This window comes from Melospiza melodia, chromosome 11 (genome assembly GCF_035770615.1).
Source record: "Melospiza melodia melodia isolate bMelMel2 chromosome 11, bMelMel2.pri, whole genome shotgun sequence".
NCBI classification, from domain to species: Eukaryota; Metazoa; Chordata; class Aves; order Passeriformes; family Passerellidae; genus Melospiza; species Melospiza melodia.
In genome coordinates, this window is record NC_086204.1 from 9,676,267 (window position 1) to 9,701,289 (window position 25,023).

At 40.7% G+C, this 25,023-nt stretch overlaps 2 protein-coding genes across 4 annotated transcripts in view; one reads left to right on the top strand and one right to left on the bottom strand.

Moving 5' to 3' along the window:
• Positions 1 to 4,626, top strand: part of CRB1 (crumbs cell polarity complex component 1) — a 96,289-nt gene extending 91,663 nt beyond the window's left edge. For both annotated transcript variants that reach the window (XM_063165527.1, XM_063165528.1), the window contains one exon: positions 3,902 to 4,626. In XM_063165527.1, coding sequence (XP_063021597.1) covers positions 3,902 to 4,117 — 216 coding nt within the window. In that variant the 3' untranslated portion in view covers positions 4,118 to 4,626. The remainder of the gene's footprint in view (positions 1 to 3,901) is intronic.
• Positions 4,627 to 16,680: 12,054 nt separating this feature from the next.
• DENND1B (DENN domain containing 1B) overlaps positions 16,681 to 25,023 on the bottom strand; it is a 150,707-nt gene continuing 142,364 nt past the window's right edge. For both annotated transcript variants that reach the window (XM_063165530.1, XM_063165529.1), the window contains one exon: positions 16,681 to 23,949. In XM_063165530.1, coding sequence (XP_063021600.1) covers positions 23,398 to 23,949 — 552 coding nt within the window. In that variant the 3' untranslated portion in view covers positions 16,681 to 23,397. The remainder of the gene's footprint in view (positions 23,950 to 25,023) is intronic.

A 25,023-nucleotide genomic window follows, 5' to 3' on the forward strand; every position in this document is an offset into this window, starting at 1 on the left:
GCCATCCACTAGATGAAAACTAAATTCCACCATGTTTTTTCTTTCCTTTTTTAAAAATTTTGCCAAAATAAACTAGTCAGCTGACATCCAAATATATATAAATAGAACATCCTAAAAAAACCAAAAACAACTTAGTGAGAAGCAGATAGGCTTTCCAATGGTAGCAAACCTCATTTTGTTGGTATCATCAACATCAAGATCCATTTCCACCAAGGATGCAGCTTTTACTGGCAGCTCCACTATATTAGGGGCTCTTAAAACTGTTCTGTCACCAAATACCTTCTGAACAGGCTCATAAGATAATTCAGGTTGGAAGAGCCCTCAGAAGGTCTTTCAGTCCAGCCTCAAACTGTAATGATAATCTCTGAGGTATTGCCCAGCCAATTAATTAACCCTCCTTCATTTACCTTGCATATATTTCGTTATTCAATGCTGAAGTTACATTCAGAAATAGCTGTGATCACAAAAAATGTGTTATTTATTAGCAAGGATTCTTTCTGACAGACAATCACAATGTATGGGTGGGGGTGTTGCATAGGCTTCCCTAATAACAAAAGTTACAGCAAAAAAATTCAGGAATTTGTTTCTCTTCACAACCTCTCAGGTGTCCTGTGGTGGGGGTTTTTTTGTGCCAAGAGAAAATTAAGTTTTTCTTGCTCTGTCCATTCCTTTCCAGAGCTTTCCTTTTCTGCCTTTGAAGCTCTGGGCAAAAGAGCACATCTTGCTGGGTACTCTGTAACAGCCTTGTGACAAACACACCAAAATCTGTTCATTGCCATCTCAGCACTCAGCTCAGCAGCCAGGGCTTCAGCAGCTAACGTGGGGAAGGGAATGGTGATATGAAGCTGAATTGTGATATATCAGAGTGTGTCCTAGTCCCTTAGGATGCCCCAGACCCACAGCCAGGGGATCTGGGACATGGATGGAGCACTGAAGTGAGCAGCTACACACAAGAGCAGCCCCAGGGCACTGTGAGACATCCCAGAGGTTCACAGCTCAGACCCATGCATGGTGAAGCACCAGCAAGGACTGGCCAGAAAAGCCTGAAGCACTGATATGGGACCTTTCCTTTCAAACTGCATTTTTAGTGACCACTCCCTTCTATTATGCAAAGTACAAGTATGGCCAGTGACAGAAAACCTCATTTCCACTCTTTCAGCAGCACTAATGTTACTAAAAATGCTGCTCAACCCTTTTATTTCTGGAATCACTAGTTACAATTATTTCAGTCTATCATCATCACCGAACACGCAGTGAACAGACTCTGAGATGACAGGGGACAGAGCTTTTCAGATATTTTTTTCCAGATCAGCCAGCTGATTTTCCAAATTAATTTAACAATTCAGCCATTAATTACTAAAGAAGCAGTTGATTTTGATGGGACCAGACTGCACAGCCTTCTGGCAGCTCTTGTTACCAGTTCAGTGCAACTGCTAAGGGGGTATCTCCTATGGGAAACTTCAGCAGGGAGCTGTGGGGTGATAAACCAGGGCACAGCACTAGAACATCACGGGGGTTTGATCAATAGAATCCACCTTAAAAGATGAAGGCCTTTTTTCACATTTAGAAATAAGAAGCAATATATACATAGAAATAAAGTTAGCTTATGCATTTTACCATGGTAAACCCTTGGCTCTCCAGATACTGATCAGTGGGGTCACTTCTTTTATATATTGGCTCAGGATGGTTAAGGTTCTCTAATAAGTAACTACTGCAAAATTCTAAAAATGCCTGTTGTGATGATTTTAATTTGAGAATGGCATTTAGATGTGTGACTCCATTGTAACAAGTCACAAGCTTTTTCTTCACCCCAATTCTTTGCAAAAAGTTCTTCTTTAAGAAATCAAATTTATTTTAAGGTTGTCATAAATGAAAAGATACAGAGAGACAGGCTTGTAACAGGAATGGAAAGAGTATGGACTGGAAAAGTGGAGACTGAACTCAGAAATTTCACATATCAGAGGTGAGGCCATACCATCCATTTGCCTGTGGTAGTGAATTTCTCTTGCAAATGCCCTGTTCAACCCCAGAATCAAAGTTAACCTGGACTATCTTAGTCCTTATTTTCCCAGAACAGGCAATGAAAATAAAAGAGAGCTTCTGAGAACAAAAATTCCATTAAAAATTTGCTGCCTCTCTGAGACAAGAGGAACAAGGGTCATATAGTCCAACAGAGTACAGAGCCAAACTAGGATCTCAAATATGTCTGTAACACCATCCAAAGATGAAATAACCTTCCCAATTCAATACAATTTAATAGACCAACATGCTTCATGCCACCTTGTTTTAGAGTAGCAATCATTTTGTCTGACACCTGCATTATATTATTCCTATTGGGAAAAATGTATTTAAAATCCCAGGGACCATATATTTAACCATCAAGGACAGAGGAAAATATCCTAGTCGATTATTTATCCCCTGGAGAGAACCCCTGAGCCAAACTTGCTTTTACTATTATATCAGGACCTTTTCCATCAGTGTGGAATTGGAGAGGGGAAGAAAAGAGGCAGGATTGGTTTAATGTTTTCCCTCTGGCATTGGTGCTCTCTGGCAAAGGCACAAGTCAGGGGATGCACACACAGAGCACTGCATCCATTGCACTGCATCCATTGCTGAGTGCAAAATCATCCTCATGCTCTGCACTGGGATTGCCCTTCCTTAGAAATGACGAGTAAGCAGGTCACTAAAACATCCTGAACATGGAGCAGCTAACTGGGAAACAAGCTCTGACCTGCTGTTTTCTGTTTCTAAATAGTTGGGGATTTGAAAGTTCAGCCTCAAGCGCACATCCATCGCGGGCAGTTCAGCTGTCACTTGTAATACAAATCAGAAGATGATGGATGGCACAATCTGCCCAGAAGTTCAATTCCTGCTAGGGTCATTCTGTCCATAGTGACCACTTTTCCACACTAACCACATCACTTCATTGCTCTCCTCACCATGAGCATTTTTTACACATGAAAGTGCATACAGAGATGTGTACAAAACGTTCATCTACCAACTCTAAAATTTCCCTGGTCTGAAACTTTCCAGCTGACAGATTGGTTTATGTGCACTCTGCCTTCTGACATTATTACATTTCCCACTGCCACATGAAAACAGAAAAAAAAACCACCAAAAAATCAGAGTTCATCCTGTATTGTACTGCTCATGTTTCTGTAGACGAGCCTATGAAGTCTGTATGTGAAAGAGCTGCATGAATATTTTAAAACTTACGTGTGAAAACATACTGATTATGCACTATTGTGCAGCCTCTAAATGCTTATTTCATGCAAAAATGCTGGTAGAAAAGTTTACTGGTAGGAGTGTCTGTAGAAATACTACATTTCACAATATTTAATTTAAGCAAAATTTCTATATATGTAAGTATATATATATATATATATATGTAAAAATATTCATATAAATTTCACTCCTCCAGCAAGAAATGTGACTCAATATATGTTCAAATAAGCTCATAGGAATAATAGGAATAGTGAATTTTTAGGAAATATGGAGGAAATGTAGGAATTTAGGAAATACAATAATATGGGAAATTTCTAGGAATAATGAATTTTTATTGAAGTGGTTAAATAATTGCTGAATTACTACTGCAGCCCACAGACATATTAACTTGCAGGTTATTTTCAAGGTAAGGAAGCTGTCAAGAGAAATGGGTCCTTACAGGAAATTCATCTGCCTTGAGCACTAAACATGCAGTCACACTCTAGGAGTCCAAAGGGTGAGATGGAGGGGTTGGTGTAGTTAATGTGTAAATTCCCTACAGTGAATGGTGCCCCAGCAGTAACTCACCCACGTGAAGCCCCATCCATAGAATGGTTTCTCTTCTCCCTCTGGGGCAGCCGTATGTGTCTCAGAGTCCTTTGTGGCAGTGACCTGGCAGTGGTTTCCATCCTTGCAGCTGGCAGGGGACGTGCTGTCGAGCGTGTTCGCGGCCGTGGGCTCGGTGACGCTGGCGCTGCTGGTGCTGCTGTCCCTGGCCATGGCGGTGTCGGCCGTGACCAGCACCAAACGCGCCACGCAGGGCACCTACAGCCCCAGCCGCCAGGAGAAGGACGGCTCCCGCCTGGAGATGTGGGACATGCTGCAGCCACCACCCATGGAGAGGCTCATCTAGAAGAGGGCAGAGCTGCTGCTCCATCCTCAGACCTGGCTGAAAGGGGACAATGTACATATGTTAGATACGTTCATCTTCCTTCTGATAAACATGACAATGATTTTTTCACTGCTTTCCTTTTAAGTTCAATAGTGAACCAAGGACATTTATCATTGCTTTGGACCATCCAAGGACAATTTTTATTTGCACTGGAAACTCCAGCCTTGATAATCAGTAGGCATTATGGACAGTAATGGCTCCTGGGATAAATGGAACTGCCTGTCCTGAACACCACACAGAAAACAGCTCCTCCTCTGCACTCTCCTTTGGCTGCCTGGCAATCACTGCTGCAGAAGATGATGCAGACAAATCAACTAAGCCTGTACAATAAAGACATTGTAATTCTCTTATCAAAGGGTTTAGTACTAGAGCTGTGTCTCAGTGTATCTTCTTTCATCTGTTAATCAGGGATTAAAAGGAAGCTGTGTGAAAACTGTCCAAAATAAATGCTTCAAATTTGTTTTTCTTCCTTCTGGTTCTTTCATTTTACTTGCTGCCCCTCCACCTTCTACTAAAATGAAGGTGAAATGAATTTGTTTCCACAAAAGCACTTATTTCTCTTAGGATAAAAGATTGCATCTTAAAATACCCAGTGGGCGCAACCTGACCCGTTAGGAAACATGAAATCTAAATATCCTAAACAAATTGTGTGCATCCACACTACTGTCTTTTTCCTATTACAATATTACCCAGTGGTCCCTTTTAGAAAATTACTGCTTCTCACGTTGCAAATGTACATTGGCTGCCCAAAAGCATGCTCAGAAATGTTTCCTAAAGCTCATGGAAAATACCAGGGAAGAGGCAGAAGTGGCCTACAGGTAGAACATTGGCTTGGAAATAACTAGGACAAACTTGGTCCTTCTCCTGGAACTCAGACTTCTCATAAGATCATGGGCAAATAATTTTTTATTCCTCAATTTTCCTCTTTTAAAACAGGAATAATCCTATTTAACTACCTCATAAACCTCAGCAGAAAAAGGGTTGCTTTGTGGAAAAAGAAACAAATGCATGAAATGTAATGGAGAAGCTTGGAAGAAATCTTGTAATGAAACAGACAAATACATAGATGTAATAAAAATCACATCGACACGTAATGCAATGAAACAAACATTTGATACAAAGACATCTTGTAATGAAGTAGACATTTGAAAATGTAAATTAACAGTTGGACTCAATGATCTTAAAGGTATTTTCCAGCCTTAACAAATGTATGATTCTATGTGCCAAAAATGCTCCCAGGTCAAATGGGTTTTTGGAATGTAGAGGCCAAATTTAACTATAACTCATGCAGTCAATTTTCAGTTGTAGTCAAGTAATTAAATCACAAACATTTCTCCCGCATAAACTGAACCCACAATAAGGAGGCAACAGAGTGGAAAGTCCATGCAGGCATTTCTTTCTGCACTTCAGCTCACATGTGCCCACAGTGGTGAAACATCCCAGACAAACACATCAACCCCCAGATGATTATTCCAGGAGTTGCATAACAGAGCATGCAACTCAGTATCCTAGAGTTTAGCTCATTTTTTCAATTAATGATCAATTCCTAATTGAGTTTGGATGACCCCTTAAGGGATTACTGAAGATCAATGCCACTCACATTGATTTTTGTATGAGATGATTAGCAGTAACTATGATAGTAAGCACATTTAGGACTTTTTGCAGTCCTCATCAATATCTTTCAAAACAAGGCTCTACAGAAAATATGAGTGGATAGTTGGATTCAAGCTAAGTTAGAAGAGCAGAATGTAGTCACAGCAAAAATGCATGACATATTTTATTCCAGCCAAATTTACAGCTTTACTACTGAAGCTTATTATTTTGAATGCAATCGCTGTTGTACAGCTGCAGTCTACATTCAGAGAGTTCAAAAGACAACTGAGCAAAGAGTGGAAAAAGAAGTTACTAAAATGATGATAAAAGAGGGCAGAAATTCTTTTCTCTGGATCTTTTCAAATCATGGCTTTATGTAATTACAGAAGCAGTAGCCTTTAATTGAAACATGCTTTAGCCTAGTTTTTGCCCCATGAGGCACTGCTGAGGCATAATAAAGCACCCTGTAAAGTTTGTTAGGTGTGATCATTTCTAGAGAGATACATAAACACTGGGGGGGGAGAAAAGGAAGCAACTGATTCAGCAGAGAACAGGAGCACATGGAGATGAGAGACCCCAAGGGAAGCAGAAGTTATTCCTGTGGATTCTTACCCATGGGTTTTGCCTCACTCACAAAAAAGCTGTGAGACACCCAGACAAGCCATGCCAAGAAAGTGGCCAAGAGGGCAAAGACATGGGAGGCTGTGATGACAAGGGGGCAAGCAGTGAGTGAATGAGGAAGAGGAGGCTGGGAAAAGCTTGGGGACAGCAAACCCTGCACACCAGGGCAAATCTGGAAGAATGAATTGGGCCCAGGCAGCAGAAGCAGCACCGGACTAACAAAGTGGATGCTTCCACACACCTGCTTTATGCTCTTGGTTTTCTGGTCAATGAGCTCATCTGAGAAAATTGATAGAGATCTCAGGGAACAGCAGAGATAGAGAAAGAAAAAGAGAAATTAGGTCATATCAGAAATAGCAGTAGAATAGTTATAATAAAGATCTAACTTTGAACTCTGCCCTTATTTGAGTAGGAGGTTGAACTAGATGCCATCAGCAGGTCCCATCCAGGCTTAATTATCACCTCACCTTATCCAAAGAGAAATGGCAAAAGGGAGAAAGCAGCTGAAGATGGAGGCAGTTTGCCAGGAGAACTTTATTGAAGGAAAGCACAAGGAAAGACAGAACAAGAATATGGAAGTAGCTGAAGAGTAAATCTGCTCTTCTCTGTGGTTTGACTTTCTGGATGAAATTTGGGAGACAGCTGAAAAACAATCTGAAGAGATGTAATAAAATATTCCAGAAAGTGTTGCCGCAGAGAGAATCTTTAGGGCTGAGCAAGATACCCAGGAGCATGTACAGAGGAAGGAAGAGGCAGAGAAGATGAAAGCATGAAGACTTTTCATACACACCAAAGAGAGTTCAGGAAGAATATGCTCCTAGAGAATTAAAAAGACACCCATAAAAGCACAACAAAGAGAAAAATCTCACAGTGAAATACGAATGTGGTTTGTAGAAAGTAAGTCAAGGAGACAGAAGGCAGGGGAAAAAAACCTTTAAACTAAGATTAGAGTAAGTTGTGATTGTTGTCAGCCTCGGTGGAGAGGAAGTGATAAAAGTAAGATAGTGGAAATTCACAGAAAAATGAGAGAAGAAAAGGAAATGAAAGCAAATGGCACTTGAGGGAGGTGGAGGCAAAAGCTGGATCGCAGAAAGGGTGAAGCTGGACTTTCACAGCAGTGAGGCCAAAGGAACAGTGGGGAGGATGATGGTGAGTCAGGAATGAGAAGTACCTATTGAAACAGGTCTGTGTAGGGGAACTCACAGGGAGCATGTTTTACTTCAAAGAGGGATTAAAATGTGAAATATTCAAAACTCTATGATCTTGTAAGCAACAAACAAAAAAAGGCCCAGAAGGCAACAAATGTCATTTCCAAACACACTTCCTGAAAATCTGAATTAATGAAGCCACATCCAAAGGCAGCAGGAAGGTAGATGCTGCAGCTGGAAATGCTCAATGGCAGCCTGGAGAAGCACAAAGAGTCCCCAAGCTGTTGTTTCATGAACATGCTATACTGACCACAATATACATGGTTAGGAAGACTGACCTTTCTGGGCCATGTCTCAACCAGGGAACAACAGCTAAAACAAAAGAGAATACATTTTAAAGAGTGTCTAATAACATCCCTGATTAAATATAACCCACAGATTAAGACAGAGATAGCAGATGCCAAGGTATTTTCTGCTTCTCTGCCCAGGGGTTTAATAGAATGTATAGAAGCACAGACATTCAGGGAGGAGCAATAACATCCAGGAGTTGTGGAGAGCATGTGTGCTGCTATAAGGGAAAAATATTGAAATTGGCTTCTGGTTCCCAAAAAGGCACTGGTAACCTCTACTACTGTGGTGGGATCTCCACATAAAAGACTTAAAATGTTTCAAAATTCCATTTGTTTAATCTCTTTCACTATTTGACTGAAAAGCTTGAGGCATAATATATTATTCATGACCACTTGCAACCTATCCATTAAAGAAAAAAAAAAAGCTCAATATACTCCCTAGCCGTACATATTTAACCTTCTCTTCATGCCTAATAGCCTTCTACAAAGAAAGAGGGGTGCTAGCTAAAACACACAGTCTGCCCTGCACCAAATCCCTCCAAAGACACTCAGAGGCAGGGGAAGAATGAAGGAACTTATCCCCCATGCATGGTCCATTCCCTTTTCCTTGGAAAAAGGTGGCATCCAACCTGCGAAACAGTGAGCATTACCTTGCATTATGTGCCTTCTCTGTTTTATGTAAAATTAACTGTTTCTTTCTCTAGATGTACATAATATGGTCACAATTTAGATGCTGTATTCTTATTACTGTTTTTCTCTGTGCAGTATCAAAATGACCAATAAATAAGGATTATATCAAAGCCTGTATTATTTTTGCTTTATGGAATTCTTTCATCATGCAATTACAAAGGAAATGATCCCCAGATCAGAATGATATTTGCAGTTTAAGAAGTCAAGCTTGCCATTAGAAGTCAAGTGATCAACAAACATTTTCCATACTTGGGAAGGAGGTGCACAGTGGGAGCTGCCAGGCTCAGCACTGCAATCTGCACCATCCTCTGCTGCAGCCACACCAGCCCACTGTCCTGGAACATCAAAAGGATGTTTGTGCCAGGTCCCAGGGTGGCACAAATCAATAGAGCCCCACAGATGCTAATTTATACAGGCTGAGAAGTTGTATATGCTCTGGTTTTGAAATTACTGCTGTCTTCCCAGCACTGTGGATGAGCACAGGCAGAAAAGTGGCAGAGCTGTAAGGATTTGCTTCACTTAATGGAAGTCTCATTTTCTGCTCTCTTCAAAAGCCTTTCTGTTACTTTTCAATAAAGGTCAATGACCTCAGAAGCCAAGAGTCCTGCTGCCTCTAAAGCACCAGCACCCTGACAGGGCACCCTGGGAGCAGTTCAGCTCCTCTGCAGCCTGGCTGCAGAACAGGACACCTCCAGGTAGGACACAATTCCTTCCCTCTGAGCAGTGCCCAGCCCTGCCCTCATGGCCTGGGAACAGCTGACTTCCCAAACAGCAGAAACTGAGGAGGCAGCACACAAAGAAACCACTCCCAACAGTGAAAAGATGCCTTTGAGGTCATGGACCAGCTCTGCCTCTCACTTCTGGTCCCTTCCATACTCTGCACTCTCTTTCCCAGCTGAGGCCTGCCATTCCCACACCCCTGTCCTCTGATCCTCTTGGAAGGGGCATCTGTGCTCACCCCATCCCTCTAAAGGCCTGCCATGAAGGCAAAGAGGTTGCTAAAGCTTCTCTTGGCAACAACAGCTCTTTTGCAAAAATGATACACCCAGGAGAGAGGTGAATGTGAACTTTTGTGAGAATTTGTTTTTCTCAGTATGCTGGCATGTAACCGACCAAACTCAAGCAGCAGCATCCTGTGCTGCAGCCAGAGCAGCACTGTGCACCCAGGGCAGGGCACTTTGAGCACTGCCAAATAACCACAGAGCACTTTGGTGAACCCAAATCCCTTGAAGTATTACTCTTACCTCCTCCTTAGATAAGTGTGTGTCAGCCACTGCTTCCATGTCACAGACTGCCCATGAGAAACTCTGTGCCACAGGCTATGTTAAGCATAGTGTTTTTTTACAAAAAAATTTCCCAATCCTTTTGTTTTTCAGACATCTAAATAAAAGTTTGTGTATTCTTCAAAAACACAAAGCAGGAGAATCCAAGTGTGCCAAAGGGATTTCTGGGTAAGAGTATTTTATTGCCTAGATCAATAGCATCTCTTAAGCCTCAGCATGAGGAACAGCTCCAAAACCATGAAACTCACATTTGCCAATATTTTAGTAACTGGATGTTGCTAAGACCTCACTCTCCAAAGATAATAATGATCTGACCTTGTGGGGTTTAAATAGAAAACACTGCTTTTCTGTGTTCTCTGGAAGAGGAACACAAACAGCACTGCCACCACCATGGATTTGTTTCATTTTCACTTGAGGAAGCACAAAAATTCTTACTCATTTCAAGAAAGTTGAATTATCCTTCTATTGACTACAACTGAGTGATCTGAAACTTTCAGAGTACATTTCACGGACTTACACCCATATGTCACACTACTTCCCAGCTGCAGCTGCCCATTCTCAAGTAGGGAATCCTCTCACTTCCCACACCTCCAAAATACACCTTCTGCTCCTGCAGGACATGAGGAAGCATCTGGCCCATCCAGGTTTTTGGCCAGTGATTAGCTAAGCCACAATTTTTGTCATTGTCTACATCTGGCTAGCGATTATTGTTCCCACCAATGCTAATTAATAATAAACTTCATCTAATTTACAGTATTAAATAAAGAAAATAGTTGACACGCTTTTTAAAATGTCCATAATAAATATAGTCCTACAGCAGAAATCTTGTCTCCAGATAAGAGACAAAAAAGTCTTTTCCTCAGCCCCAAATGTCTGCTCTATGTTTTATTTAACACAAGCCCCAAGTCTCACTGCAGGACAAACCTTACATGTGTAATGTCACATAACATCAGGAATCACGGATCAGAGGATTTTGGCCAAGTTCCTTTTCCTGTGCTATTCAATCACCTCTCAGCTAAAGAAAACTGACACCTCTGAAAACAATTCAAAAAAAGAGCATCAGATTAAGCATTGTAACTCAATAAAGCTGAGCAGTGAATAGCTGACACCACTAGAATTTTGACTATTGCAAGATGTCACAGTTGAATGAATGGATGGGGCTTTCATGCCCCACTGAAGCATGCACAGCCTTCAAACTACTGGCATGTGTCAAGATGCTGCAAAACCTAACATTTATAAAAGATACATCTGGTGTGCATTTATTGGGAGCAGAGCGAGGTCTTGTTTAAATTGCACACATGAATTTGATGTGGAGAGTGGGCAGCATCCCAAGCCTCACAGTAAAAGCATGTTTTTAACCTAAACTCCTCCATCTATAATGCAAGCCATGAGGTGTGAAGACCTCTTGCACAGTGAAAAGCCAAAGCATAAATTATGAATCAAGGCACAGGTGAAGTACTGAAGGCCAGGCAGAGGTCTCAATTCAGTTGTGATTCTTCTGAGTTTACATTCTTTCAAATTATATTTATTGGATTAAAAAAAATCGGGAGATTTTATATTGCAACCAATTTGAGTGACTTTGCTGTTTTTGACTTGGTTTCACAAACCTTGCTTTTAATTTCTGATTTTATCAAGCCATGATTTTTCCCTCCCCAGAGACATTTGACAAAGCAATTCCTTCCCCAGCAATCCATCTAACATTGTCAAGCACCACAGAGACAGGCATGTCCAAATCATGGCTTTCAATCATCTATTTTGATCAGAGAAAAGCCACACAGGCCTTCATCTGGTTCCATGCTCCTCATGGCACCATTTGAAGCATGCCATTCTCCTCAGCTCAATATTGTGTGTGACCTTTCAGGTTCCACCTGTAGTTCCAGCAAAAGCTCAATTTTCACTGGCACGCACTGTAATAACCAGCGCTGACAAAAATGTGTGTTTCCAATTTAAACCCACTCAGTTTCACTTGGCACCTGCACTAACCCTTCTTGGCAGCAGGGATTCGGCAGGAGCAGCAGCAGGGGAGGAGTGGGAGGGAAGGGCAGAGCAGAGCAACCCTAAGGCAATGCGACCATGCTGGCTGTGGCCCTTGTCACCTGTGCTGTGTGTTGGCAGTGCCCAGGCAGTCAGGGCACAGAAAGCCTCAGGTTACAGAGCTGCTTTCTGCCCCCAAAATAAACAACTGAGCTCTCCCATGCAGCTGACACACAGATAACAGGAGTTGTGCACAGGTAACTGCACAATTGTTAGGCAGATGGGGGAAGTGTAAGTCTTCAGGGGGGATGTGATGAGTGTTTCCACTATTTTTGCTCGAAGGACAGAACAGTTTAAACAAATAAATGCAGCCTTAATTGCTTCTGATCCCTCCTCAGCAAACAGGGGGAGGATGCCTATACAACAAGCTGTGGGCATCCATTGAGACAGGGCACCCTGCCTGTACCACAGCCACTTTAGGACCAGCCAGGAGCCCAGGAATGTTTTAGAGGAAAAAGCATCAGGCTCTCCTTGCTGGCTGCCTGCAGCACCACTGTGGGAACAGTGCTTCGCATCTTGGCTGCAAGGACCTAGAAACACCCACAAAAGGAGCAACCTCGACCTAGATCCCAGTGACAAAGCAGGAAAAGGAGCAAACCAGAAGAGCAAGAGGGGCCCTGCTCCTGTCCCTCAGTTTCTGGCAGTCCATCCTCACATGTCAGTAACTGCAGCTCTTCCAGATATTTAAATATTCCTGTGGCCACAAGTGAGGGTCATTTAAAGCAAACCAGCAGTTTGAAACTTTCCTTTTGGAATGTATAAAACCTCAGTGTTCAGTTGAACAAGCCCAGTGCCAAGCCATTTCCTCCAGTGGGATCCATGGCAGGATCATAGAGAACCGTGATAAACCTGACCCCAGGGAGAAGGAAGCTCCAGCAGGTTTTTGCATGAGAAATGAGCCCAAGAGAAGAGATGCAGATCTGCCTTTGGAGGCAGCCCAGTGGTAGCACAAATTATTAAACCAGTGAGCACTGGCCAGAAAAATATGTGGCTGCACTCAGGACCTGCACAGACTGGATTAGTTTGTGTTTGTCACTCAGTCCTGGGATGGATTTTTCTTGTGTAGCCTGCCTCAGATGTAGAAATCGCTTGTCAAATTTTCTGATGTTGGGCAGAAAAGAAGGGGAAAAAATCAATTACACAAATACTGGTCTGTTGACATTTAAAATGAGACAATGATGAGCATAAAAAAAAAGGTTAAAAAAAATCCTGGGCCAGCAACCCAAAGGACCAAAGACAAATCACAAAATAGGATGCAACTAATTAGGCTGAAATGCCAACAATGTTCAGGATATCGTTCAGAGGATCTGTGATGTCAGACTGCTGCTGTGACCCCAGTACGAATATGCCAAGGGGAAATGTAGAATAGGACTGAATTGGATAAGTTAAATACAAATATTTTAAAATGACATTTTAATTTCTACCTCACCATTTTAACATTTTCGAAATCTTTAAATAAGCATGTCGCCTATTCTCAGAGCAGGCCAAATGTCAGATATTTGTATGTATTATTCAGCTGAACATTCTAGGTACATAATCCTCCTCACTGCTAAACAAGTGACACTATATTAACAGGTTATTTTCTCAAAAGGACCAGTGAACAGAACACTGCTGACTCCATGCAGTGATGTTTTACTGAATGTGGAGCCAATGCAAGGATGGAACTGAGCTGAGGTCTGTAGGCAGGACAGAACTTTCTGCTGTAACTACCACTTCTAAAGCACATTTCAAGGCCGAGTACCACAATTTAGTTGAGTTATTCACAGAATTATACACAGCTGAAAACAAACTTTTGTAGGCAAGTGATTGTGTAAGCTGTACGTGACAGAGTACATCTCTACCGTGTCTCATCCAGGAAACTGAGTAGTTTAGGACTTAACAATTAAAAACACATAACAGATCTAATAGGAAAAGCCTCACAACCAAATTTAGTCGATGCATTTTAGGCCACACTGTACCTTTCTTTTTCAGTGTTGTATGGTGGGGGTTTGTTGCTGCTTTCTTCCCAATCTTTCAGTGACAATTATTTGAGAGAAGAAGTGGACCCAAAAATAGAAAAACAGTGGAGCAGTACAGCATCAGGAGCCCAGCCCTTCAACTTTCAGAAGGAATGTGAAACAGGCAGTCACAAAAAGGAAATAATATACAGCCCATAGCATATTCCAAATGTGCTTCCCAAACTTTGCTTTTAGAACTAGCACTTGTTTATGTTTCATACATCATTTCCAACAGGATTGACTGCCTCTGGGCTTTTGAAGTGCAAGAAGCTGTTAGCATTTTTTTCTGACTGGTGAAAATCTGCAGAGAGACTCTCCTCTGCTTTATCTGAACACCAGCAAACCCACAACAACACTCCGGGCATTGCTTAGGTTTTTTTTGTTGTTGTTGTTATTGCTTGTCACGTCAAATAAAAATCTAAATTCCTGAATTTGATAAAGTTATTTTTCATTTTGTGAACATGAGGTGAACACACAGTGAGTTCTGGAATGAAAATGAAATGCTTTGCCCATCATTCAGGATCGGCTGCAGCTGCACTGTGTGAAAATGAGTTGCAAAAGCAATTCTCATCTGCTTTTGAGGCACAACCAAGAAGTTACTAGTGAATAGGAGTGGTTTTGATTCCTCCTTCTAAGTAAGTCCTCAGTAAATCAGTGCTTTGAGCTGCATTTTTCCCTCAAATGACACAAGTCCTCAGCCAGCTTTGGTACCCAGGGTGGTACCATAGGACTGGTAGCCCAAACCCCTCTGAGTTCTTCACAGACACTTGGTGTTGTATCGACAGGAAGAGTCCTGCTGCACCATCTGTGGAAAATCTGCTACTTAACTTAGACTGCCTTTTGGTATTACCTCCTCATTTTCAGTCCTTTCTCATTCTTGGGTTTGAAAGAACTTGACTCAAACATCCACAGAAGGCATGTTGCAACCATACTCTCAAATGCCCTGAGATAAAAACTAAGGAAAGCAGGTGAACTTTACCTGAAAGACTTCATAGCTCCCCACTCCTTCAGCAAAGATTCTCTTTATAAGATCTTCAACTGACTCATAATCTGGACCTACAACAAAAAGTTCATTTTCATAGCTATCATTTTAACACGTGAATTTCAACACATCTACTAGAAAATCAAAGGAATGACTACAAGATGTGCCATGCTAAATCTAGCAGTGAGGATCCCTTTGCTTCCACACTTCACAGCTGGTATCACTCTGCTGGCTGCAGTAAGCTAGCACAGATCTAACAGCAAGTGTTAAAATCACACCCTCATTGTTTTCTATCAAGATAATTTGTAGTTTTCTCATCAGCTGTGGATTGACTGTATAAATATTGAAACCATAGTGTCTATGGTTTGCCTGCATAAGGTATCAAAATGCTTTTAATATAGAAGAGTGAATAACAGATTATGCATAGCCATTCCATGGAAAATTCCAGCTGAATTATCGTCATACACCTCCAACTACATTAAAAAGCTTCTGTAAGAAGCTTCCCCCATCTCTGATGGAGACAATGCCAGCCAGCTCCAGGACAGATTCATGGCTGAGCTGATCAGCCACAGTGGCAGCACCTCTGGGATAACACAGTCAAGGGGCTAAATACCCTGTGCAATAGCAGCTGAGAGGGAGGAGAGGGAGTATGAGAAAGCAGCAGCTCTGCAGACACCGAGGTCAGTGATGAGGGAAGAGCAGCAGCTGCTCCAGAAGATGCTCCAGGAGCTGCTCCAAGTGCCAGAGCTGCTCCAGGAGGTGCTGCAGGTGTCAGAGCTGAGATTCCCTGCTGCCCCTGGTGCAGCCCATGGCGAGGCAGCTGTGTCCTGCAGCCCAGGGCAGTCCATGGGGGCAGAGATCCACCCACAGCCCATGGAGGAATTCCTCCACACTGGAGCTGGGGAAGAGTCAGGAGCCCTCCCCCAGAGAAGCATAGAGCAGCAGAACCCAGTCAGGGTCACCTCACCCCTTACAGATTGTTTTTCCCCCCTAAGTTACAGATAAAACCTACCTTCCTTTTCTTTCCATCTCCCTGGAAGCCAAGAGGTGCTTTCTGCAGCAGCCTCTCCCCAGAGCAGAGGGAGGGGATGAAGGCAGGGCACAGCTGTGCCAGGGGCTCACACAGGGCCACAAGGTGCAGGAGGGGCTGCAGGCAGCCCAGGGGAGCAGGGCAGAAGAGCAGGGGCTGTCCAGGTTTGTAACAAGGGCAGGCCCCAGCAGCTCTCTGCAGCACAGTCTCACCCTCAGCAGATCCCACCACAGCTCTCACAGGAGGTCAGGCAGGCACCCTCTTCCCTCCCAACAGGATCCCCAAGACCTCTCTGGTAATACTTGGCTGAGCAGCACTAAAATACTTGGTGAGATCACAATTATTATTATTACCTTTTTAAACATCTAATGTGAAAGTTCAAACCATAACACCCATCAGTTATTACCGTACCTTTTTCTTGCTCGTTTCTTCTTAATATGTTGATTTCTTAACCTATGAAAAAAGATAATATACCTACTTTTCTGGCAGTAACTTGAAGATCTAGAGCCCAAGAAAAAGTGTTTAACAAAAAGGAATTATTAGCTAAGGTTTTTCAAAGATCCAAAATATCACTGGAATTTCAAAGGACATCAACATTTAACATTTGCACTAATCAACTCATTATTGCATTCAAGGAAACACATTTTGCTTTCTCTGTATTTGAGAAAATGAAATGTTCATTCAATGGAGAAAAACTTCTAAAATAATACTGGATCATATCAATCTTTATGCCTGATAAGCATGAAAATGCTCATCAGATCAACCCATCAAACAAGAACCTGCATCACCCAAGGAATTTAGATATTGTTAAATTTTATTTTATAGTACAGTGTTGGGCACTTTATGGTCACGTGGAATTTACCAAAAACTTCTACTGATGCCACAAACTTTGGAAGGAAAAAGAAAAAACAAACTACACCACACATCACAGCTCACTTAATACATCTAGACAGTGCAATACTAACAGTAGTCTAAGGTCAGAATTACAGTTCTCAAGATGACTTTGAACAGTAGTCCAGAAGGTGCAAAAGCATGGAGTAAATTTGGCTCTAGTTTTGTTAAAAGGTCAGTAACTAAATTTTCAAAACTGTAAGGACAATGCTGGTTGTTTGGTGTGTGAGATTTTTTAATCTCAAAATTATCAATAAAATCTCAATGTATCCTGTACTTTATGCCTCTCTTTTAAGTATTAAAGACTCACAATAAGGGACATTACTGGGAATGGTTTTCAAGGGTCATCAAAAAAATGTTATCAAAAAAAAAAAAAAAGAGAAGCATCAAGATTACATGGTGTTGCTTTGTTCCATGTTGAGGCATTTCTCATCATATTTAAAATTAACAAACATAAACTAACAGTATTCCAAATATATAAGCATTTTAAATTGCTCTTCCTCCTCAAAAATGATGAAGTAACAGATGTGATGTGCATGTGTGCAAGCTGCACCAAGATTAGCTCTTCCACAGTGCTTTATTGCCTCATTCAAGTATATTAATTTAAAGAAGGTCTCAAGGAAAAACCAAAGGTTAAAAGAAAATGTACATCAATATACAAAGAAATTAATTTACAAAAACTTAAAAGGATACTGGCAACATTAGTAGATGTTTTAAGTAATGACTTATGATAATTATGGATGTCACAAACTAAATTCTTGGGGTCATTGCTGGTCCTGATAAGCAGTGCTTAACACCTCAGCTTTTTTATGATTAACAAGTGATCAAAGCATAAACTAAATATCATAAATTCTAATAGTTATCCTTACTTCAATTTAACCAGGTTTTAATTTTAAGAGTCACCTGGAACTACTGGTATGTGAATATTGGCTTAGGCCTTATTATTTCTACAGACTGTGACATCCATAATCATTCCCGGTCACTAAAAATATACATTTGCCTCATTAGAATAGATTTCTTCATGTTTTTATCATACAACTGTATTTCAAAGTTACATGTAATTTTACACATTTCTAAAAAATACAATTTCATGGGTCTGCTTGAAAGCAGATGTGCACTACTAAATTACTTTGAAACAAGGAGTAATATTGCACAAAATTCACTGAAGATTTGAAAGTCAACACATTTCCCCCTTCCAACCAAGTTGCTCCCTTATTTTTAACAGAAAGAACATTAATTCACACAGAATCACAATAAATGTCAACATACTTGAACTCAACTTATTTTCCAAATGCTAATACTGTTACTGGATTCTAAATACAGGTGTTGAATAGTACATTTTAATTGAGTACCCTCTACTACAGTACACCTTGGGGTAACTTCCAACTGTGTTACCTGCTTCATACCCCAACCCAGCAGAGGATGGCAATGGCCCTGCCAGCTACATGGGTTGTGGATGACCCTCTAGACTGAGGTGGCTGTGGACTCACCAGGAAACTCTACAAGAATAAATGATGCAGCATTCAGCAAGACCTGTCAAGTACTTTGAACTGGCCACTGACTGAACTGTGGAACAGATACGGCAAAATGGATCAAGGGAGGTTTTGTACAAACAACCCTATCATCCCTTTCCATTCCTTTACTTTCAACACCCTGAGGACCATGAATTGAAGGCCAGCTGTGGTCCATGCTCCTGGGGTGAAGATGAGGACACGTTCCTCAGCTCAGATTCTGCTAACAAGCAAACAGCAGACAGACATGCCTAATAGCAGCAAAGAAGTTACTGAAGACAAATCACATCACTATTCATACTGGTTTTGCTGGTGCAGTTATTTCTACATTCATTCTTCAAAGATTTACTGCAATACCTTGGGAACAGACAGCCTTCACCATCCTGAGCTTTGCAATACAGAAGCTGTTTATCAGCCACATTTGTTTAGCCTGAAATTTCAGGCTGTTGGGAATAATTCACTGGCTAGAGTCTCACCTGGGCTAGAGGTTGGTGCCAATGGAGGAGATGCTAACTCCTTGGAAATAAAGCTCCTCTTGAGCTCTCCCTGAGGAGTCAGGGAGGTCCATGGTTAGGGGTTCTTCCTGCAGGACAGGGTACAGTCAGGATCACACAGGGGGCATTTGCAAAAGGGCCTCGTGCTGGCACTTGATTATTGCATGAAATGTTTCTTTGATTACTTACATGCATAGAGAAAGTATTTTAGATGCTCCTAGCAATTCTCTTAGACAGCTGCACCAACAAAACATTGTTCTGTAGAACTAAGTATCATTGACTGCAGGTGGATAAAGAGAAGCTGTTTTAAACACCTGGGGTAACTGTTCTTTTGCCTAGACTTTACATTGGTTACAAGAACACGAAGTTGTAAACTAGCTCATCCTAAAACCTGAGAAGACATCTAAAACAGAATTTTAAGGTCTAAAACACTCTTCTAATAGATTGGGTGGGATTTTCAGAAGCACCCAGCACTTGTCTAAAACGCTGCCTGAAGTCTGTGTTGCAATGCCTGAGAGGGGACTTCAGCCAGTGCTGAGAGTTTCTGATGATCCCACCCCAACAGCAGCAGCACCACTGAAATGCTAAATGACAAGGAAGGGTTCAGTCAACAACTTCTATGACAACTTCTACAACTACATTTTTTTCTTCAGAACAAGTATTTTTCAGAACTACATGATGCCCAAAAATGTGAGATGGAAGAGCAAACCACTGCCTATTCTACACAGACTGCCCTCTGCATGCATAGAGGGTGGGTAGGGATCACCTCTGCATCCACAGACCTTCCCTGGTATCTGCAGTTTTCCTCGTTCCTTCTCTACACACGTCAATGGGAAGGCTCTGACTGGGACAACATATTATCCATTCTGCAAATCCCACAGGGAGTTAGCTCCACAGGCAGCATTACTTTTACCTAAAAGATTGAGCTGGAACCACTGTAACTGAGTTAGAAGTGAAATCTGGAATTCTTCCAAGTTACTATCTCTCCTGTGGACTTCCAGGCTCTGCTTCACCACACTGCACTGGCACAGCCCAGGAATCCCTTTGTCTTTCCATTGCCCTTACTTTTTCCTCCCAAATCAGATGAGTGATACAGCTCATTTTAGGCAGACATCTATGCAAAATGAACTCAAAAATATTAATCTCGAGTCCTGGTTTGACTTTCAACATCAGAAATGTGTTCCTATGTGTAAGTAACAGACCACAAAGCTTAATCAAATAACCTGATATCTCCCTTAAACAGGAGAAACAGGAGGATTTTTGAGATCCTGAAGAAAAGACATGCCTCTGAAGAAGACCACAGGAGCTCTGATTGAGCAGAATTCAGTTCTCACCAGAAGCTGGTGATCAATGTTGATGATTTTCAAAGACACTAGAAGGATTTCCACAACTAAAAAGCATACAAGTATAAAACTTGCAAAGTACAGGACCTGGAAAATTTATCTTAATATAGAACCCACTGTGGTACTAAAAATACTGCATATGTAGCCAATAAACAATTTTATATTATCACAAGGACAGAGAACAAGAGTGTTGAACCAGAAATATCAGTTTGGACTCTTACCTATTTGGTAACTGGCAATTCTATTCAAATAAGGCACAAATATTAGCCTTTTTAAAAGATCACTGATAGTAAGTGGAAAAGATCCTGTATATTACAGAGTAAAAAATGTACCTACATTTAAAATCAACATATATATAAGACAAAGCTATTTCTGAACCCATACAAGGTTCAAAACCAAAAAAAGACATATTATTTAATGATTGTAAACAAACTATGAGCTTTGTAAATAGTAAGGAAACAATGCAGCATAAGCACAGAAACATTTTGACTGAAATTAAAGTAAGTCTAAATTGAATGTTACCATCTTCTATTTAATCTGTTTACTTCTTTTCTGCCTGCATTTTCACTCCATGAAGCTGTGAATTATTACAACAATGCCTCGATTTTGAAAGATTCCACTATCAAACTTTCAATTTTATGATCCTTATAAAAACTTAAGAATATTGGCAGTCTCACATGGCTTCCATATTTATTCCACAAAGGTGAAAATGGAACAACCTATGTGATCGTTTGTTCAGTATCTAACCCTCTTGTAAAGCCAGTAAGATTTATGCCTGTATTAGACAGTAATTTTTGAAAACCATTTTCTGGCAGCATTCCTGGACTTAGGTGTTTGATGGTTTTGAAAGTAATAATGGCCATAATTTCTGGGTTTTTTCTATTTTCCTTAAAACATTAATACTGTTTACTAACTTTAATAAATGAAGGAAACAAAGCAACTTAGATTGAACCATGGATAGAAACATCAGGTGAGGTGCAGAGGAAAGGAAAATTTGAACTTTGAAATTCTCACCACAAAATGCAAGGAGACGAATAAGAAGGAGTGAGAAGTACTACAAGAACAAAAATCTGTGTATTGCTTACTGCAGCACTATGCTTAGGCAATGTTTACTACCCACAAGGGAGAAGAATTCCCTCGAGTCACTAATGCCAGCTTTAAACAATGAACCATCAGGTTGCTCTGGAACTTTTTCATCTGAACAGCACATGAGCCACTTGGCTTGACCCACTTGGAACACTGACAGTGAAGATTTTAATTATTTTTATGATACTTTTGATTTCTAATAGTGCAAAATATTTTGCCAAGTAACATTTTTTGGTATTGCAAAATTCCACAACGTATCATGTTGATGCACAAATGGAAACCAAAGAATAAACAAATAGTTTGGAGTACAGAGTTCTGGATGTACAACTGCTAACTCTGGAACACTGAGATTTCTCCAGCAATTCAGATGCCCTGCAGAATGTTCATGCTTGATCAGACACAGATATTTCTGCAAGATTTGAACTTTTACTATGTTTTACCTTTGTTGCACTGATTAAAAAAAGTTAATTCTGGAGGCTCATCCTCCATGGCAAGTACTGGCCCAGCCTTTGTCATTCTGGAGCAAGATGAAATTTTGCACTAAGCCCAGGTCTCACTCTACTGAGCCTCTCTGGTGAGGTTCCAAACAGTGCCTCTGCCATGACATGGAGCAATTCCCTTAGGTCAGCTACCTTGTAAGAAAGCAGTCAAAAAACCCTTTTCCATTTGTGTCAGCTAGAAGGAAAATAATTAATAAACCTCAGTGAGGCAACTGATATGAAACTCTGCTACAAGCTATTATTGAGGTACTAAAGCACAATCTGATCCAAATACCAACCCCAGAAATGTGCTCACTCAGGCCTTAGGCTGAGATTAACAGAAATCATTCATGACAAAGAGGAAAAGAAAAAAGGTTTCATGACTTAGAAGAGCAGAACATTCTTCTCAGGCAGAGTTCCTTTTATACCCCTGTGCAATTTCTATCAACTTTACCTCAAATATCCCTAAAAGTTGACAATTCCAATCTGCTGAAACTGATTAACTGTCTCTTCTGTCCTAAGCTGTTGGGGAGACAAGGTATGTATGGTGAGATGGAAAAAGACAAAGAAAATTTTAAAAATTAAAGAGCTGCTCCATACAGTATCAAAAATGTTCAGACTTTAAATATCCAAATATTTGTCAGGAACACTGCCAGAAGGAGGACAAATTCTTGTTCTAAATACATTATACACCAGGACCATTTAGTCTTCTTCACTAAATTTAGAAAGTTTTTGGTTGTCCAACTTGCCTAAAATGAGAGTTGGATATATGCAGTCTCAAACTGAATCTATAAATTAAGCTTTCTAGTGTTACAAATCAGGCACAAATTAGATTTCCAACTATTAAACTGCAGAAAATAAAAAAATAATATATATCTATCAATTCCACTTACACTTTCCTTTCTGAGAATTTTTAGGTGAATTAGTCTACCTAGGGAAACTGATAATGTGTCTTTAAAGTGTCTTAGTTGTAAACAGAATAATAAATGTCACATTATAATTCAGCACTTCATGTACTTTATAGAAGAGAGAAAACCACATGCTACCTTTTTGAAGTCTGGAAGACAGAGCCACAGTTTTAGTCTGGAGTAAGTTCCAAGTTATAGTCACAAGAAATTCCTTAATCTAGAAAAAGTCTCCTTTCCTCCCCCGACCTTTGCTGAAGCAAATTCCTGCCATGGAAAATCATTATTGCTGTTTGTAGATTTGCATTCATCTTCTAAGACAGTTAAACCCCTTCTCAAAAGATTAAGGCAATTATTATTCATTACAAATATTAACATTTGTACATTTCAGACAAATCAGATTGCTTGGTTCATTTCATGCTAATGGGATTAACATAGTACCTTCAAAACCTGGCTACCTTTAGGGGACACCCTTGCTGCTTAGAGGAAGCAAATGCTAGGAAGCACCATACACTTGCTGTATTTTAAACATAGAGACTAACTAGTACCTGATTTGAGAGTGCATTCATACATTTAGTTCCATTTTGTGGACCTAACTACAGCCAGCAAATGAACTGAGTAAACATAGAAGCAGATGTCCAACGGCAGAAAATGCACACTCAACTGAAGAGAATTATTTTTACAACTGAAGATCTCTTATTCCTTTAAATTTTTTGGTTATCATCTTATATGGAGTTACATGGAGTCCTGAGTAGTCTCCCTTTAACATCTGATGGGAGTCAAGTTTTTCTTTTCCTACTTTTCTTACGTTTTATTTCCACTCCTACTGCTGGATAAGCTATCCTTTGAAATATTTAAACCATAGTGAAAAGCAGAATTCAGTTTACATAATGACACCACTTCTTGAAGAAGTCCACCTTCTTCTGGAGCTTCATCTCCTTCCTTCCCACCTTTCTCCCAAGGGACCAGAATGGATGGCTGTTGAGCAAGACCTGCTGGGAGCTGATCTTCTGAGGTATTGCTTAGTGTTTCATTAGGCTTTGCATTCTGACAGGAAGAAAAGCCTGCTTTGAAACTTTCTAGGGAATTAAACTGGGCACTTGGTCGTATTGGAGACAGGGATGTCAAACTAGTGGTGTCCATCTTGTCAGTAGTAAAGGTTTGGCCACTCCTTTCTTCTTCCATCCTTGAGAGAGACTCTCTCTGGCCACCAGAAGAAACTTGCTTCCTTGGTGATGGGGGGAGCTGCTTCCCATGGAGGACACTGTCATCCTGGCCAAGGTTCCACTCTGCCTGGTCATTAGCACTGCTGCAGAGCAGGGTAAGGTTGCTCTCACTAGGTGCATTTGACTTGTTCTGAAAGAAAAAACATGTGTCCATAGTTAATGTCACAAGAAACATCTCTACACTGGTATTTTTGAAACACAAGTACTGGAAGGGATTTCATAGGTTCCTAAATCATGGATTCCCTTTGGGGCTCAGTGCTACAAAACAACTATCCCAGACACAATGCAAGGCCAAGTGTTTTTACATTTCCTCAGAGAACACTGTCTCTTAGCCTAAGGACTGCCTCTGGTACCACAAAGAGGAAGGATTTCTGTCTCCTCTGTCCATTCAGTCTTGGCACAAGCAGTTTTGACAGTGAACAAAGACACACTTTTCTCGTTTGTACCCATAATATGAGAGGGAGGGGGACCAAAACTAAAACCAGATGGCATTTCCTCTTTGCTTCAGTAATTAATTATACCAATTTTCAATATTAAAGTTTTTTTGTCAAACAAAACCGGGCATTTTATTAATCTAACCCCTGCGTGACACTCATAATATAAAATTTTACAAGCTTTATAAATATTTGCATCAGTATTCGCTGCTCCAGTAACAAATCTTCTACTATAGGATCCCTTTCAGCAAAAGTAAGTGTTGGACAGCTGACATGTGCTGGAATTCAAAAACACTAAGCTTTTTTGGCTAATACTACAGCAGTGACTTGGTGAAAGTTTTAAAACTGTAGGCAAGCAGTGTGTTTACACTAAAGGACCAGTGCAACTCTACCTAAAATAGGAACAAGGAGCCCTCTTAGAAAAGTCTGGAGTACTATTCTAGCAGTGTTTCAGCTACAATTACCATCTGGATTCCATGACTTAAATCAAGAAGGAAATATCATCGTATCACTATGACTAGTCTAAGTCTACAAGGTGAAAAATGCCTTTTAAACTGCATTAAAAAAATCCCAGATCAGCTCAAGGCATATCAGATTTAACAGGAAAAAAAAATATAAATACAGTATTAAACTATTTGATTAAGTAAATTATTATACTGTTCACAGCTCTCTATATGGTTACTACTTTAAGGGAAAAATACTGTTCCAAGATGACTTAGTAACCTGGAGAATTTCTTGGCTGGTAAAAAACCATCATGCAGTGGCCAGCA